We start from the raw sequence: 17019 nt of genomic DNA, 5'->3' as shown, positions 1-17019 counted from the left end.
TTTTTATCGTCATTTATAGGAGGTGTGAAGCACATGAGGAGGTTTGCACAGATCACTGAGTAAATCCAATACAATAAGAAGGTTTTAATTGCACAGAAGAGCTGGAAAACGCTGTAATCCTGCACAAAACAAAGGAGAAGTTCACTTCCTTTACGTGCTTCACACAAAAGACACTTTCTTTTTGTCTCTCAATGAGAAAGTGAGGTTGTCGCTCAGTATTCAAGGCACATCCTCTGCTGCTATCCCTGCCTGTTAGTGCCTCTATGCCAAGATGAGGAAATGCTAATGCTTGCCCCTGCTGCCAATCACCTCTTTGGAGAAAAAAAACAAAAAACAGACGGATGCTAAGTGAGAGTGGCAGATCCAGGGAAAATGTTTGTCTGCTGCCTGGTGAGCGGGAAGTCAGTCAGTGAAGCACACAGTATGGGTGAGGAAATGAGGAGGGGAAGGAAAAGGAAGCAAAACCAGAAGAGAGGAAACAAATGAAAAGAATTGCATGAAAGCAGTAAAAGAGGAAAGGAAAGAATAGGAACGGTCTGGACAGCAGCCACATTTCTCAACCTGCCTCCCCTTCCACACTAGAAGCTTGCTGCATAAAACAAATTAAAGATGCTTCTGCATGAGGCAAAAACCCTGCTCGTTGACACCTCTCAAAACATCTGACAACCTCCTTTGACATTTCAGTGATATTTGGATTTGGCGACTGGAGGCGGATTTCATCCTGATGTTTTGAAAGCTCTTGTTAATTGCTGCACAAGGCAATCACCACCTTAGAATATGGAGGCATCAAGTGGAAGGCATTTATGCTGCTTCGGCTGCACCTGTTCCCATATAACCTAATGGCCTCACATTCGTTTGCAGCCTGCAAAGTAATTATCACATCGAATGACTCCCGTGGATGTGCAGATTTAGTATCGTAACAGTTTTCATTTTTATTTCTGACAGTTTTATTACAAAAGCATATTTTCATGTTCACGTCATAATCTTCAGCACACACGCGTTGTGCCATGATGAAGATGACAAGAGCAAAAACTCGACATTTTTTAGATATACAGGGCTTTGTAAAACACACAATGATAGTCATTTTTAAATTTCAAATGGGAAAAGGGAGATTAAGGGCCAATCACTAGAGTAAAGGCTCAACCCCTCTGCTCTGTGCAGGGTCTGGCTAATGTGAATGTTGTAAATGATCCATAACTAGTTTCTGTTAACAGACAAGCTGCTGTAATTGGAGACGGAGCCAGAAGGTAATGAGTAAAAGGCGAGCTTCAGAAGTGTAACTGAGAGAAGATTAAGATGGCAGAAAGCAATGGCAATTTATTTATTTATTCACTGATAGAGATTGAGGAAATGTTTGTAACAGAATCTAGACAATAATGAAATGTGTTTAAAAGTATGTCCAGCTGTGTGTGGTGGCATAAATAATAATATGCACGTCTGATGGTCTGGTAAGCGACAAAGAGGAAGGTAACAAAAACAGCCACTGGACCTATCATATCAAACTTTTTATGGACCTTTATGATATATGTTGCAAGTATTTGAAGAGCATTGCTTTGACATCAGTCAGAAGCAGCTGGTCTGCCTATACACCTATATAACTGACTTATGTGACATCAGTGATGGCTATTCATGTGCTTTATATATCAAGATCAATGTAATAATTGGAGAAAAAAAAACTAATAGTAGCAGTAGTATCTGCACATTTTTAACATGAAACTGGTTGAACTCTTACATTACATAAAGGAAAGTTGTTTTATTCTTGAGATTTTAATATTGGCACACAGTTAAATATAAATCCTAAAATATTCTTCATCCCTTTTCCCTACTAAAGAAACTGAATTTAGTAAGTCAACCATCAGTAATATCGTCACAAATATTCACAATGCTTGTATTGACTCTGGTGTAATCCTCTGAAATATTGCACAACATTTTCCTCTGCTACTCTTCACTGATCTTTTTTTTAAAAGATTGACAAGTTAGAGCTAAAAATAAAAGTGAAAAAGCTAAATACTACTGAAAAAACCTGTTAAAAATGTCCTCACGCTAAAATGTGGGATTCATACTTTAGTTACAAAAAGATTTGCATGCTACATGTAACACTGTAATTGATGAAATAACTGACTCTATAATCTCTATCATATCTGAAATGATCATGAGACATGATGGAGGAAATCTGAACAAAAACAGCTAACAATGGGTATTTTAAAACTGATTTTTTTTTTAAAGAACATAATTTACATACACTATTTTAAAAATGTAAGAGATAGAAACAAAGAAATAAATTAAAACAAAAATAAACAAACACACATACGAGTAAGCTAACACATTATACTGAGCTTATTATATCTTCACACAGCGATCAGAAGTGATGCTGGAAGGTGCTTGAAGTCCTCAGCTGGGATCACAAAAATAAATGTGCTCCTTCACACCAGAGTCGAGCAAAATGCCAGAAATAATTTAAACATTGAAAATCTCCCAAACAGTTTTGACTATTTTATCTTCATAGGAGAAAATCTTTCTCAAGCTATTAATCCTCCTGAGGGCAACACTTGTAAGTAGAGCAGGGCGATATGACCAAAAATATTTATCACGATATACATTTGAAAATTTGCGATAACGATATAATTGACACTAGACAAAATGCTTTACAACTCCACAATTTTATTAGTGCAAAAAACCCATCAATGTATTTTCACTTAAACAAGCAGCTGTTTTTTATGTGCATTAAAGTTATATAAAAATGTAACAGTGCAAATGCAAATTCCTTGCTGACAGTTTAACCAAAAGGCATTTCCAGTGGAAATTGGCCGACATATCCTCAGCATAAACGTGTATAATATCCACAAAACTTAAAAAGAGGTTATACACACACAATACAGTAACATCATGTTGAAGAGCAGTACGTATCACTCCGCGAGGCTCCTGCCTACGATAGCCGCAATGCTCCGACAATCCATCAAGCGGTGCGGGTTCGTAGCTTAGCAAAGTCGTACTGGAACATTTGACAGATTTTCGAGCACCGTGTACGACATAAAATCGTTTCGAGGTCAGTAAACACAACCAGAATTCATACATAAGGCACACGGGATTATAAGGGGCACTGTCGATTTTCAGAAAAATCAAAGGATTGATTTTAAGTGTGCCGTATTTTCCCAAAAACAGGGTAATAACGACGGCCCGCTAGCATGCTCTACCAAAAATAGTGCTTTGTTGTGTATCTGATGGACGAAAGCTAAACCAGTTCTACACCACTGAAGTTGCAGCATTTTTACAAACCAATTCTGGTTCATTCGTTTCATTCAACGATCTGCTTTCGACCTTCTCATTCTCCGTCGCCGCCATGCTTTTTCCGCCATGTGCGTATGAAAACAAAGGCACTGCGCATGCGGGTTTTACCCATATTCTATGGCGATATTTCATTTTCTTGTCGTTGCCCAACATTATACCGGTATTACCGTGAACGGTATGATATGGCCCAGCCCTACTTGTAAACAAATCTTCAAGGAAATTATTTAAAGTCTTTCTTCTTGACACCAGCTGATAAAAATACATCTTCAAAGCATCACAAGCATGAAAAGTTCCCATACAGTGGATATGGATGGTATTCATAGTAAAATTGTACCTGAGATACAAAGATTGTCAATGGTGACAAAACAATATATATGTGTACATGTATAACAGATTGAATACCACCACAATATGGCTTTAGAAAAAAACAGAAGCACTTGTATCTCTGTTCTTGAACAAAACCAAAAAAAACCCCACAATGATCTATTGATAAAACTGGCACATTCTTCCTTGGTTTTTTAAAAGTGTTTGATTTCATATCCATTGCAAAATATTTCCGAGACTTCAGACTCCTAGATTTTGAATATTTGGTTTAAAAATATGTATCTTTCTTTCTTCTTTTCTCACAAGCTGGCGGTTGGCAAAGCCAATACGTCTCTGTGGGTGCCGTAGGGTTTCCATCTTGGTCAACGATGCACTTCCAGGCCTTGCGGACTCTGGCCTTGGCCTTTGCTTGCTCAAGGTTTAGACGTCATTGTTTAAGATCGTCTTCAATTTGCTTGATCCAAATCTTCTTGGGCGCGTCACACTTGATTCTGCAGTGGGCAGGGTGCTACTGCAGCAGGAGGCGATATGGCAGGCGATGGTTCCTCATGCGGCAGATGTGGTCAAACCACTGCAGTCGTCGCTTCTGGATCAGCTCTTCCATTGAGAGCTTCTGGTGATATTGACTACGTATTGCGCTGTTGTTGAAACAGTCACGAGGGCCACTCGGAGAATATGACGCAAACAGTGCATTTGGAAGACCACGAGCTTGTTGACGTCGTGCTTGAGGATGTCCCAGGTCTCGGATCCATGAAGAATGGGCAATGCCAGTGTGCAGTACAGACAGATTTTGGTAATGATCAGTAGAAAGGAAAAACTCTAAATGAAATATGCAATATGCAAAGTAACACTATATATGGAGTCCCACAGGGATCAATATTAGGACCACTCCTCTTCCATTTATATATCAATTATTTTGTTAACTAACCTAGTTTCATAAAATAAAAATAAAACTCTAGAGTCTCCAAAATATTATAAACTAGGACACCTGGTTGAAATGCAATAAACTATTGTTAAATATTATTCAAACAAACATATTTTAACCAAGCAGAAACCAAATAAACTGCACACAAGTATGAATGTGAGTGTGAATTATTTCCTGGTTCACTGTGTTATCCCTGTGACAGACTGGCAATCTGTCCAGGTTGTACCCCCCTCTTGCCCTATGGCAGCTGGGATAGGTTCCCGCCCGTGACCCCAAAATGGATAAACAGAACAAAGTGGGTAGATGAACCGAGAACCCAATTAATGTATCCAAATACATGGTAGGGTTGTCGAGAGGGTAAAATTTACAAAGGTTTTGGGTGGTTGATGTTGATGAATATCTGAATTTTAAGAGGCTTTTTGACAAATTAATGAAGAAATAATCTGAATATGTTGATTTATTTTTCAAAGGGAGACACCTTTTCCCAAATGAAGCTCTTCTAACCTTGTATCAGTCTCTGCTTGAGCTTCATTTTTACTGTTAAAATATTACATTGTGTAGCATTTATCCTACTTATTTCAAGAGATTGCAGATTTTACAAACTTTTCACAACTCCTGTGTGATATCTTATTTATTAAAGTATGTATAATATCATATTTAGATTCTCAGTGTATTCTTCCTCTCACACAAAAGTCCACTGACCCAGAATGAGCTTGAAGAAAAAACACAACAGCTGCTACTAAAACATGTTTGATTCTAAACCCTGTATGGTTTTTTTCAAAATCTGAAAAAAGGTTCAATTTAATGTCCATGATTAAATGAATCTATACCACTAATCTATACAGTAGATTAGTAGAGTGGTGTGACTGTTAGATAGAAAGCACTGTGATCTAGAAAAAAGAGTTTTATAATATGTGTGTGAATGGGTGAATGAGACATGTTGTATAGAGCACTTAAGTAGAGTAGAAAAGTGCTATGTATGAACCAGTCCATTTACCACGTGCTGCTGTGTTGAATTAATGTTTCTGTAATTTAGGAACCTTAGAGGACAATGTTTTTAGAGATAAAGGTAAATATAACGACATTTTTTTTTCATGTAAATTAACTGATGTTTAGGAAGTCTCATTTCACAAATGACTATTTCTTATGTAATTATGTCTGAAAACTGCATTTTACCTGATTTGTGAAAGTGAACAGGTTCATGGATCAACATTTTAGAGATTGTTCATTCCTCTTGTATGTATTGCACAAAGACCCACGAGTGTTAATGAAAAAAAATAGCTGGAGCAACTGGAAGTTGGTAACATTTTCAAAAATTGTATAAATAATTTAAAATTTGGAAATAGGTCTGTAGCGTTTTTCTTTTGTTTTTGTTAATGTTTTTAAGGAGCAGGATGAGAAAGTCAGTAATAAAATGCAGCCAGGTAACAGAGAGAAGATGTGGGGGAAATGACTGGCAGACTTCTTAATTTATATGGTGCACGCGACTGATTGTTTCAATTGCAAACACTGGCTAGAGTCTCCTTGCATTCTCTGGTATTGAATAATCAATTACAGCAGATGACTGGAAGAGCATTTTTATAATGGATGGGATTCAATTTTCCATAAGCAAAAGAGCCAAGAGAAGTGGACATTTAATGGTTTTCTCTAATTCCTGTCTGACAGTAAATATATTTCTGTTGTGGAATGTTGGTTTAACAAAATAAATTAAAAAGCCGCTGCAACCCCCCCATATTTTTCTGACATTTTGACCAAAATATTTAATCAAGAAACAGATAAATAATGTAGACAATCATTAGCTGAAGCACTATTCATTTCTGTGTGTGGATATCCAAAGGAGATAGAGGTCAATGAAATGTGAAATTAACATTATGCAAACAGCAGATAGATGATGCAACCACACACGCACAAGAAAAAAGAAAAAGGAAATGATGAACAAAAGTGCATTATGAGTATTAACTCCTACGAGGATGGTGGGCTGCTTGTTCAGTGCAGTTGGAGCAATGATACAAGAATCTGCTGAGATGCAACAGGTTGAGGATTATTAAATTAACCATCTCCCTTCAAATGTTTTCTTCCTACACACTGATACAGTATATGTATATGAATTAGTATAACATATTTCGTGTTTTCACTAATCTATGAATTTACTCTACAGCAGTTGTGCAATTCTACACAATCTGAACTTGAAACTGAGGGTTTAATGCAGTTCATCAGCACCCTGTTTAATCATCGCAACGCCACGGCAATGTCACATTTGAACTTTCTGAAACATTCATGGGTTGCAAATTAGGACTTACCACAATCAACAATGGGAACTACAGTAACACTGCACAATAGAGGAGACCTTTTTTTCTCATATGTATCTTGTCCTCTGCCTTATTCTACTGAATGAAAAGCTGGCATATCAAATGGACGTGAGCATAATACCTGCATTTATTACCCTGAAGCCCTGAATAATGATCCCAAATTGCACTAAGCCTTGAAGGAACTCAAGCAGATAATTATTACCCTTCATGCATGCTGTGTGACAACTCTTCTCAAGTACAGAGTATAAGACAAGGTTGTTCCTTCAGAACATGACAGGTTGATATCCACTGTGGTGACACCATCCTTCTTCCATTGTTTTACAAATGGATTCATAGCTGGCCACTATCCTTTTCCTGACAGCGAAGAGCTGAGTCAGTCTATGGCTCACAGAGGAGCAATACAGAGCGTGAATAATCCAGGTCCATGAACTTACATGGTCTGCATTCATAGCGATGATAATCTAATCAAGCTATCATCCATCCGTGACCCCTAAAGTATGCAATGCAGGATTTCTGACTGGATTTTTATCACAAACAACCACAGATGTTGAATTCTTCATCAGCATTAGAGACTTGCTCGAACCTGCCGAGCTCAGATGAAAGCAGGACTTTGTGGAGTCAAAAGGAGTCTGCTGTCTTAATTAACCGCTTCAGCCCAACCTATCAGCGGCATCATTGACTCATATCTGAGGCAAAGATTTATATTTAGAATGAGCAATTAGTCGGTTTATCCATCTGCCATTAAAAGCCTAATGGACAGTATTCACTGTGTGGCTGAGAAAAAAAAATCAAACTCTACCACCTTTAATGATGCTGTTTACAAGAGGGTGGGGTGGTTGTGGATTAGATGGTAGGCAGGGTCATCTACCAGTTAAACGGTTGGTGGTTTGATCCCTGACTTGTCTAACTTGGGCAAAGTACTGAAGCCACAGCTGCCCCCGATGTGTGTCGAGGAGGTGTGAGTGTGAAAATCAAAGAGTGCTGAGTACGGTGGCCCTTAGGGATCGACTCCAACTTTAGAAAACACCAGCGAATTAAAGAAAAATGCTGCAAAAGCACACAAATAATTAAGGAAGTGATTGTGGAGGAAATGTGATGCAAAGCATCGCACTGAGACGTGCTTAAAAGAAACAGAGGACTCTTCTGTGTTGTGAGGGAGAAAAAGATGAAGGTTATATCTGTTCTGATCACATGATAATATTGTGGATGTATCCTTGTTATTATTAGTTTTCCATTATTGTCTTCCCAAAGCTCACGTATCTTCTGTTGTGAGCTTTTCATTCACACTCTTCTGCTCATCCAAGTCAGGGTCGCGGGGGAGGGGCTGGAGCCTATGCCAGCTACCATAGGGCAAGAGACGGGTACAGCCTTGACAGGTCTCCAGTCTGTCGCAGGGCAACTGGCTTCTTTGTGTTTTTATTCAACTTCAATTGTGTTTTGTGTGCTTTTGAAGTATTTTTCTATTTGCTGGTATTTTTTTAAGTTGCAGTGCGTTTGACCTCTCAAGGCCACCGTACCTTAGGCACAGAAAAAACAGCTGCAGGAATGTGTGTGTGATTAGGTGACTGAGGCTTATGACTGAAAGCATTAATTTACCTTAAAATTACAAATATCTATCTCAATCTTAAAATGTGATAGAGCTCACTCTTTTTCTTTCCTTATTAACGCGGACTTCATTTAGCACTTTTGTTACAGTAAATTCTGTAAGGATTCACAGAAACAAGCTCAAACACTGCAAACAGTCTTTGGCAAAAAAGAAAAAAGAGCTTAACAGATTATTTTATCTGCTACAAGTGATGTCAAAACGGTCAAAGACTTCTCTTTGCTGGTTAACAATATATACTTATGTATTTATCAATGTTAAACTGCGTTACACTGTACAACTGGCTGTTCACACGGTCTACTGTGCTGCAGACTCTGCCAACAGAAAACCTCGGGGCTTAACCTTGCTGGAACTATTTTCTATTCTCTTCTGTTTTTGTACATTGATTGGTCCGTATACCTGAGTTATATATACCGAAACCTTTTTTTCATTTCTTATAATTATCGAGACAAGTGGCAGCAATCTGTAAGGGTTTCACTGCCCGTGGAGCACTTATTCCAATACAAAGTTTTTTCCACTCCCACGCTGTCCTGTTTGCTTTAAGAAAATGACAAGAAGATTAAATACCAGGTGGAGCAGTCATATGAGTAATAACAGAAAGTCTGCATCAGCTGTATTCTCTTACTGCAAGCTTTTTAATTTCTCATATGTCATGTTAGGTGTGACAGCATTAGTTTAATCCAGGTTTCTTTCATACAAAATGTAGCAAGAGGACTCTTTTTATCATTTCGCTAGAACGCAATAAAGACAATGCCCCACTCTTTTTCACGTTCATTGACATGTACAGCAGCAAACACTGAGAAACCTGCTGAGCTCCTGATACACGGTGAATCCACCAGTGTTTTCACACTTATTTTCAAACCGTGGAAGCCTGAATGTGCGCCTGATGTTACAATACCAACATAACCTGGCACCAGTCCATGCTTTGGATTATTACTGAGTAGGTCTGGTATGTGCTGCGTGAGACTTCACAGTTTAGTGATGTCACTGGGGAAGTATATCCTCTTTTGTATGTTTTGCCTTTCACTTCGGCACTCTCCTCTGCTGTATGACATGTTCCCGAGTGTGCAGAATAGAAAAGTGGCAATAAAAACAGTTTTTAGAGACAGAAAGGCGGGTAAACACATTACGCGCAGCTACAGGAGACCAAATTTATTTTGCCAACGATGCCCGTGAAGGACCCTTCAGGACTAGATGGATAAGCCTGTTAGGAACGCTCTCTAAAAGGTAATAAGTAAGGAAGACTAGGCAATAAATGTTTTTTTTGCTTGCGTTCGGTCTCGGGGGATATTGTCTCAATGAATTAATATTGAAGCGGGGACTCAGGCCAGAGTTTATACCCATAAAAATCTGCAAATTATGGTCATGGTGACGAGCCACTCCATCAGCAGGGATGTTAATAATGTACAATATGCTGCTGCTAGGTTAAAGTAAATGATTATTACACCAAGGAAATATGTGAGCTAAAGTAAAGGCCCTCCACATCTCATCAGACCATAACATGTCAAACAGACATTAGCCATAGTGATTGAAAGAAGAAAAATCTCCTAAATAAAAATATTATGTGTGGTGGCAAATACTGAAATCTACCACTCTGCATTATTCTCTGTCCTCTCTTTTATTCTGTCTCGCACACAGACACCCTTTTAGCCTTGCAGAAACCTTTGATACTCCAAATTGCTTTTTTTCCTCAATACTTTTTGAACATAGACGGAAAGTGAATTGAAAGAGCTCAGGAGAGGGAAGGAGAGAGAGAAAAACGGCTACACTTCAAATGTCAAAATCTATTAACAAGCAGGTGGAATGGCAGTTAGTCTGACAGAGCCTTCTGAAATGCATGCATACTGTTTCAGTAACAATTACCTCCAATAAGCTTCAAAGTTTTTCATTTATTTGAACAAACGCTGAACACGGGAGAGGATTCGGCTTTGGAGCTCAGCCTGGCTGACAGAGATACATGAGGAAAAATAAAGTACTTGGCAGCATTCTCTGCTGGAGATGTAGGAAATTTGGCAGTAGCACTTTGTTTGTGTAACTCTCACCATTTGGACGGACTTCAGTCCAGCTTTTTTACTTGAGCTCCAGAAATCTATCTCAATATGACAAAAAAAATAAGAGATGGAAAATGTTTTTTTTCTTCTTCACACGGTTAAGATCCTCTCTAATAAATGATCAGAGACAAGGAGCAAATAAGTATCCTGACTGATGGAATTGCTGTGGTTCAAAGGGTTAGACCCATTACAACTCAATATGCGTGGCTGCTTTTTTTCTAAAAGAAGAAGAAGAAACAGCCACTATCCCTCACGCTAAACTCAGATTCACCTATAGGCAGATGGAAATCTCGGACACGTGCATTCTTTGGGGTCTGGCACGTCTTCACACACTTCGTGGGATTCGTGTTTGAACATGATCGCCGGGCAATGTGCTGTCACATCACTTTATAATCAGCCTGACGTCTGCACAAGACGAGAATCGCTTGGCGAGATGCGATTTTCAGTTTTCAATTTTTTTTTGCAGCGCTACAAAAGAATCCAAGCTCAGAGGCGCAAAAGCACAAGACGCTTTGGGGTGCACTTGGATTCATTGTTGAATGAAAATAAAAGTTGTGATCGTGAAATTAAAAAAATAAATAAATAAAGCGAAGACGCTTGATATGATTCGACACTCACTTTCACGGGAGCAACATGCTTTCAGTTTTGGAGAGCTTCAAATAATCCACAGCAGCTCGCAACCAAAGTGTCGCCTCGAAGCGAAGGCGCAGTTTTCACACAAATGGATGAATCGCATTCTGACGGGTTCTTTATCAAAATCAGCCTTATCGCACAAAAAGCCTTCGTTTCTCAGCCTGCGTGACCCTACCTGCCATCGAAGTCTGCACTTGCTCCAAAGCTGCAGCTGCACAGCAACATCAACTTTATCCATAATTCCATGATTTCGGGAGTTACGCGCCCACGCTGTTTCCAATTCTCCGTAAATCCAGAATCACCGGGTAGGAAACTGTGGAGTAAACAGCGACACAACAACAACAAACACACAGTTTGTTTCCTCCTGGAGGTGCGCGGGCAGGAGAGGTCTGACGGCGTCCTTCAGACTGTTCATCTGAGATATTCAGGAGGAGAGAAGGCAGCCCGATGCCTGGAAGCAGAGTGACTCCGATGAGTGTGCGCGCGCGCGCGCGTGTGGAGCGGGACGCACTCTGCCGGGAAGAGCGCGCACAGCCGCCCCTTACCCACCCACCCCCCTCTCTCTTCTTTCCTCCCCTCACAAGTTCAGGCAGCGGGCTCTCAACCAACAGCACCCACTGCAGTCTGACCTTCGCTCGCTGCAGTCTCAACAGAGCCGTGGTGTGCAGCCACTCAGTTGCGGAACCTTAACGAGAAAGAAGAGGCTCCACGTGTGGCTCCGTTACACGCTGTGGAAAATGCCTTAATGAACCTGCTGAGACACGCAGGTGTATTGTTGGCCACCCAGGTAGATGTTGATCACGCAGCAAAGACAAAGCAGTGAAAATTACTGAGGGTATAAAAAGAAAGCTGCGCAAAATAGAAAATCAGTGGTTTGTTAAAGTTTGAGGCGCACGCGCACTCAACAGGTGGAAATACTTATTTAAAAAAACAACCTTAATATGTATAATTTTTGCAAACAAACACAAGTGGATGCATTTAATCAAAATCGCTTACAACTACCGACTGTTTCTGTTTTCTCAACAAGCCAAAAAGCTTTTCTGAACGACACTGCGCATGCGTAATTGCTGTCTTTCTATTCTTTCACACGAGGATCCTGTTAGACCTCATCACCTGTCTGATTCCTAAGCGGCACTCCACATTCAAAGTCTCCTGAACTGCGCTTCCTGTTTGGGTGCAGAATGATGAAGGCTGCCTCATTTCCTGATGTGACAGCTTTCTGTCAGTGAACCAACCAGAGGGAGTGCCCGGTTGGCCTAACAGCCTTCTGGAGCACGCGATGAATGACGGGAAGGTTCATGTGATTACTGCTAGTAGTTCAGAGTCTCTTTTGATTCATGCAACTCTTCGCCTTCACTGACTGAGTAATGAATCTGTGGTGGCACCCAGGTCTGACCTCAGCTGGTCGCAGAAAGGCTGGTGTCCCGGTTTGTGTATAATTAGACTATCAATCACAGTATTGACCTGACTGTAAGAACGTGATTCCTTGTGTTATCATTGCATTTAAATATGAGCAATGGTTTATGCCGATCGCAAGGGCCACGTCTCATTACCGGTAATATTCATATGTTGTGAAAAACTGAGACACTGTGTGGATTTTAAAGGGTCACTTACGCAGCGCATCTGTGTTTGTTAGCAGGAGTATACTCAGGATGTGTGGGGTTATTTTTAATGAACATTTTACCAGATGTGGTGCTCAGCCAAACTTAGAAGTTATGTGTTGAGTTCCATGACTGTGCAAAGGTCTTAGGCCACCCCTCATTTCTTTATATTTTGCTTCCAAGAGGCCAGAGTGTCTTGTAATATTTTGAAGTGATCTTATAACAGCTCTCCAGGCTTTCTTTCAATGTTTATCTTCAGACATCTCAGTCCAGTCCTTGTACTTGACAACTTTCAGAGAAATGTTTTTGTTTTTACTTGTTTTTTTAGTTGTTTAACGCTGACTTATTAATCATCCACACATTAAACAAGGATGTATCTGATCCATTTAAAGTTCATTGAACCCTCATCAGAAATAGTCTCAGTGGAAAGGTGGCTGCCAAGAAGTCATTCTTTAGGAAGGGAAACGGGAAGAAAAGGCTGAAGTATGCCAAATTACACAAGAACTGGACTAAAAATCAGTGACAACAGGATTTATGGAGTGATGGATCCAAATTTGAAATTTATGGCTCAAATCAGTATCAATATGTATGCAGGAGGTCAGGAGAGGTACAACAGTGAGTGTCTGCAGGCATCTGTAAAACACAACGGCGGCTCCACCATGGTCTGGAGCTGCGAGATGCTGTCAAAACCGATGGAATTATGAACACGTGGGAACGGTCAAATTTTGATCCACCACGAACACCATCTGGAAAGCGTCTCATTGACGAGAGCTTCATTTTTAAGCATGATAATGATCCCAAACACACCATCAAAGCAGTAAAAGTATACCTGGATAGAAAATAAACAAACAATGAAACATGGTCAGTTATAAATTGGCCTCCCCAGAGCCCAGACCTCGACTGAATCACTCTGGGATCATCTTGACAGAAATCAGAACAAAAAGGCAGCCAACATCCAATAACAGCTTTGAATGTCTTTCAAGAAGCCAGGAGAACTATTCCTGAAGTCCCTGCCCCATTTCCCACTTTCCTAGCAAAACATAAAGAAATGAGAGTTGACTCAATACTTTTGCACAGTATTGTAGCTCCAGATTTGGATCTAAGACGCAGTTGTTCATTTCAAGAGGAATGAATCTCCAACTATAACAGCGGTCCCCAACCTTTTTTGTGCCACGGACCGGTTTATGTCCGACAATATTTTCACGGACCAGCCTTTAATAAAACCAGTACCGGTACCAAAAAACAAAGATTTATTCATAGCACACGGGAAAAGACCCAGGGAAACATAATGTTAAAAACAGATAAAAACCCTGAGAACCATCAGTTTCACTCTCGAGCCTCCACTCTCGCAGCCCGGTACCAAACGACTAACGGAGCAGTACCGGTCCATGGCCCGGGGGTTGGGGACCACTGCACTATATGGACAACATGCTACGAATGGTGCAAACCAAGCAGGACACTTCACAGCAATCAGCATCCTTTAAAGTAAAGATTTACCTAATTTCGTTGTTTGTTTAAAATCACTGAACAAAAAAAAACAAACCTCTAGGTGTCGACATATTCCAGAAATTATATTAAAGCGACCGATTAATCTTAATTTACTGCAACTGTCAGGGGTATCTGAACACCCCCCCCCCCCCCCCAAAAGAAAAAAGAAGACATCTATCTGTGTGATTTGGGTGAACTCGGTCTTTAAACAAGCTCGTGGGGAGAGTGAGTCATTGTTGCATTTTAAACAGGCTGTGCCACGACAGACACAAAGTAGAAAATAAATGCTGAACCTGAAAGCAAGCATGGAAATCCTAGGTGACAATGTGACAAGTAGCACGCGAAGCACAAGAGAATACATTACAGGATTATTAGGGTGTGCAAAATAACAGCAGCTGAGCCCTACCAGGCGACCAAAAAGGAAATACTATACATAATTAACTGCCAGTACTGTGGACACCAATAATTAAACTCAGTGCTGTTTATTAGAAAATTATGCAAGTCAACCGAAAAACACATTTTATAGTTCACACAGGTAAAATATAAAAAAGAGAGAGTGAGATATTTAAGATCACAGAGGACGTAGGAAAAATCCCTTTGTACCTTTCACATGGACTCGTTATGAGTGGCTGCTGTGTTAACCCAAGACACATAAACAAGGTCAGTGTTTGTCAAAGAGGATAATTGACACCAACAGAGAGTGTACCCAAATATGGAGCAGTGAGCTGTTGTGGGCAACCAGCCACAAACTCTGCAGCATAATGAAATGGAAAACTGTTGGCAAAAACGCAAGAAATGAGCAGAATTTTTAATTAACTAATAAGGTGAAGTTAGCAAAACAACTCCAGCTCCATCATTTCCTGGAAGAGGATTTTGCCCCCCCCCCCCCAAAAAAATAAAATAAAATAAAAATCATCACCCAATGGTTAAAATTCAGATCCCAATTTAAGTATAAAATTATGCTCTAAATCTCATTATGAGCAACTACATAAAGAAAACAGATTAAATAGCAATAAACTATGCATACAGCGTCTGTGTAGTCACAGGTTATTGTACATTGGAGAAACTCGCATGTAGTTGACTTTTGTATCGAGGTCAGCCCTCTAATTACGCAAATAAAAAATGCATTAAGCTAAATATGTGAGCGACTCTGCAATGCATTCGCAGAAAGGTTTCAGGAGGTGAATCGTTAGAAAAGAACATCTCTGCATTTAGATGAAAATGAGCCAATAACAGCTCATCTGTTTTATCTAAGCAAAGAATCCACTGTTACTGTTCTGATGTTTACTCTAAGCCAACTGCCTTCACCCTCTGCATTCTCCTTCCGATGCACACTTTAAGTAGTGCCACTGTTCCCCTCTTTTGTATGTATATGAATTTCTGTAATGTGCACTTGCCACAAGCATGAACAGGGAGTAGACTTCTGAAATAATTCCGATCCTCGGAAGGAGCTGTGTCTGTGGCCATTTACCTCGGGATAGATTGACTCTGCTGACTGAATTCAGATGAGCCTGACGTCTGCGAGGCCTGCATCTCTCTCACATCTATCCCTTCAGTGGGAGTGGGAAAAACTGGCTCCTTGGCTACCTCCCCAGATTTCTCAAGCAGCTGCATCAGACTGTCAAAGGTGACAACACTGGATTTTTTTTCGTCTTTTTTTCCCAGAGAAACACACGAATAGTTTCAGATGCAAGACTGAGAGCTTAAGGTGCCTCACTGTGACAACAGTAACCGGGACTGGAAATACGGAGCGCGCTGTGTGATTTCCAGTTATGAGGCACTGAACACCGTGCGTCTAATCAAGCGCGCTGACCTTTTCACCAGCTTCATAAAATATTCATTACTGCTGAAAGTATTCCAGAATGCATACCATACTCGCATTGCTTTTTTATGAGGAATAATCAGGTTCCTCTGTAGAACCATGAAAAATGCGACACTGTATATTACCCGATGTGACTCGAGTTTAAATCCACCTCTGATTGTCTCTCGCAAGAAAAAAGAAAACGACAGAAGAAACGTAGGTGAGATGACAGCGAGGCGATTCCTCACCTCGTCTTTAAATGCACACGAGCTGTTAGCACTGAATTTCTTGTGTTAATCAGAAGTAGCTGACTACTGAGCGCTATCCCAGAAGGCTGTATACAGACTATTTGCGAAAACAGCATGAGGACGTATGTCATACTTCATTCACAATATGGGTGTGCCAAGTCCTGCTGCGTCTGTGTGCGCTGACAGCTTGAGTCACGCAGTTTAGGCAAAGACAAAAACATAGCATTGCAGTTGGGGAGAAGCTTGAGCAGATGATCAACTAAAGTGTGTAACTCCCGGGAATGGCATGGTTGCTTTAACGTTTAGCCTGAAAGAAACTTTAAAAGATGGTAAATGGCCTGTATTTGTATAGCGCTTTAGCCTAAGGACCCCAAAGCGCTTTACATATCCAGTCATCCACCCATTCACACACTGGTGATGGCAAGCTACATTGTAGCCACAGCCACCCTGGGGCGCACTGACAGAGCTGAGGCTGCCGAACACTGGCGGCACCGGGCCCTCTGACCACCACCAGTAGGCAACGGGTGAAGTGTCTTGCCCAAGGACACAACGACCGAGACTGTCCAAGCCGGGGCTTGAACCGGCAACCTTCTGAATACAAGGCGAACTCCCAACTCTTGAGCCACAAAGCCAGATGACCTTTGACAGTACAGAAATAATAAACATGTATTTTCTGCAGTTAAGGCTGAGCTTGTAAAAAAATAAATAAAGTAAATTGTTGAGGGTGGTTTAAAAAACACTCGTGATA

At 40.4% G+C, this 17019-nt stretch overlaps 1 protein-coding gene across 4 annotated transcripts in view; it reads right to left on the bottom strand.

The window, feature by feature from the left end:
- npnta (nephronectin a) overlaps nucleotides 1-11527 on the bottom strand; it is a 57274-nt gene extending 45747 nt beyond the window's left edge. For 3 of the 4 annotated variants that reach the window (XM_026171214.1, XM_026171212.1, XM_026171215.1), the window contains exon 1: nucleotides 11309-11442. In XM_026171214.1, coding sequence (XP_026026999.1) covers nucleotides 11309-11379 — 71 coding nt within the window. In that variant the 5' untranslated portion in view covers nucleotides 11380-11442. Of the gene's footprint in view, nucleotides 1-11308 lie in introns of all 4 variants that reach the window. The other variant, XM_026171216.1, reaches the window with a different exon arrangement.
- Nucleotides 11528-17019: the final 5492 nt, after the last annotated feature.

Source organism: Astatotilapia calliptera, chromosome 6 (assembly GCF_900246225.1).
Source record: "Astatotilapia calliptera chromosome 6, fAstCal1.2, whole genome shotgun sequence".
In the NCBI taxonomy this organism is placed as follows: domain Eukaryota; kingdom Metazoa; phylum Chordata; class Actinopteri; order Cichliformes; family Cichlidae; genus Astatotilapia; species Astatotilapia calliptera.
Note: the sequence above shows the minus strand (reverse complement) of the source record. Positions and strands in the feature narration are given on the sequence as shown.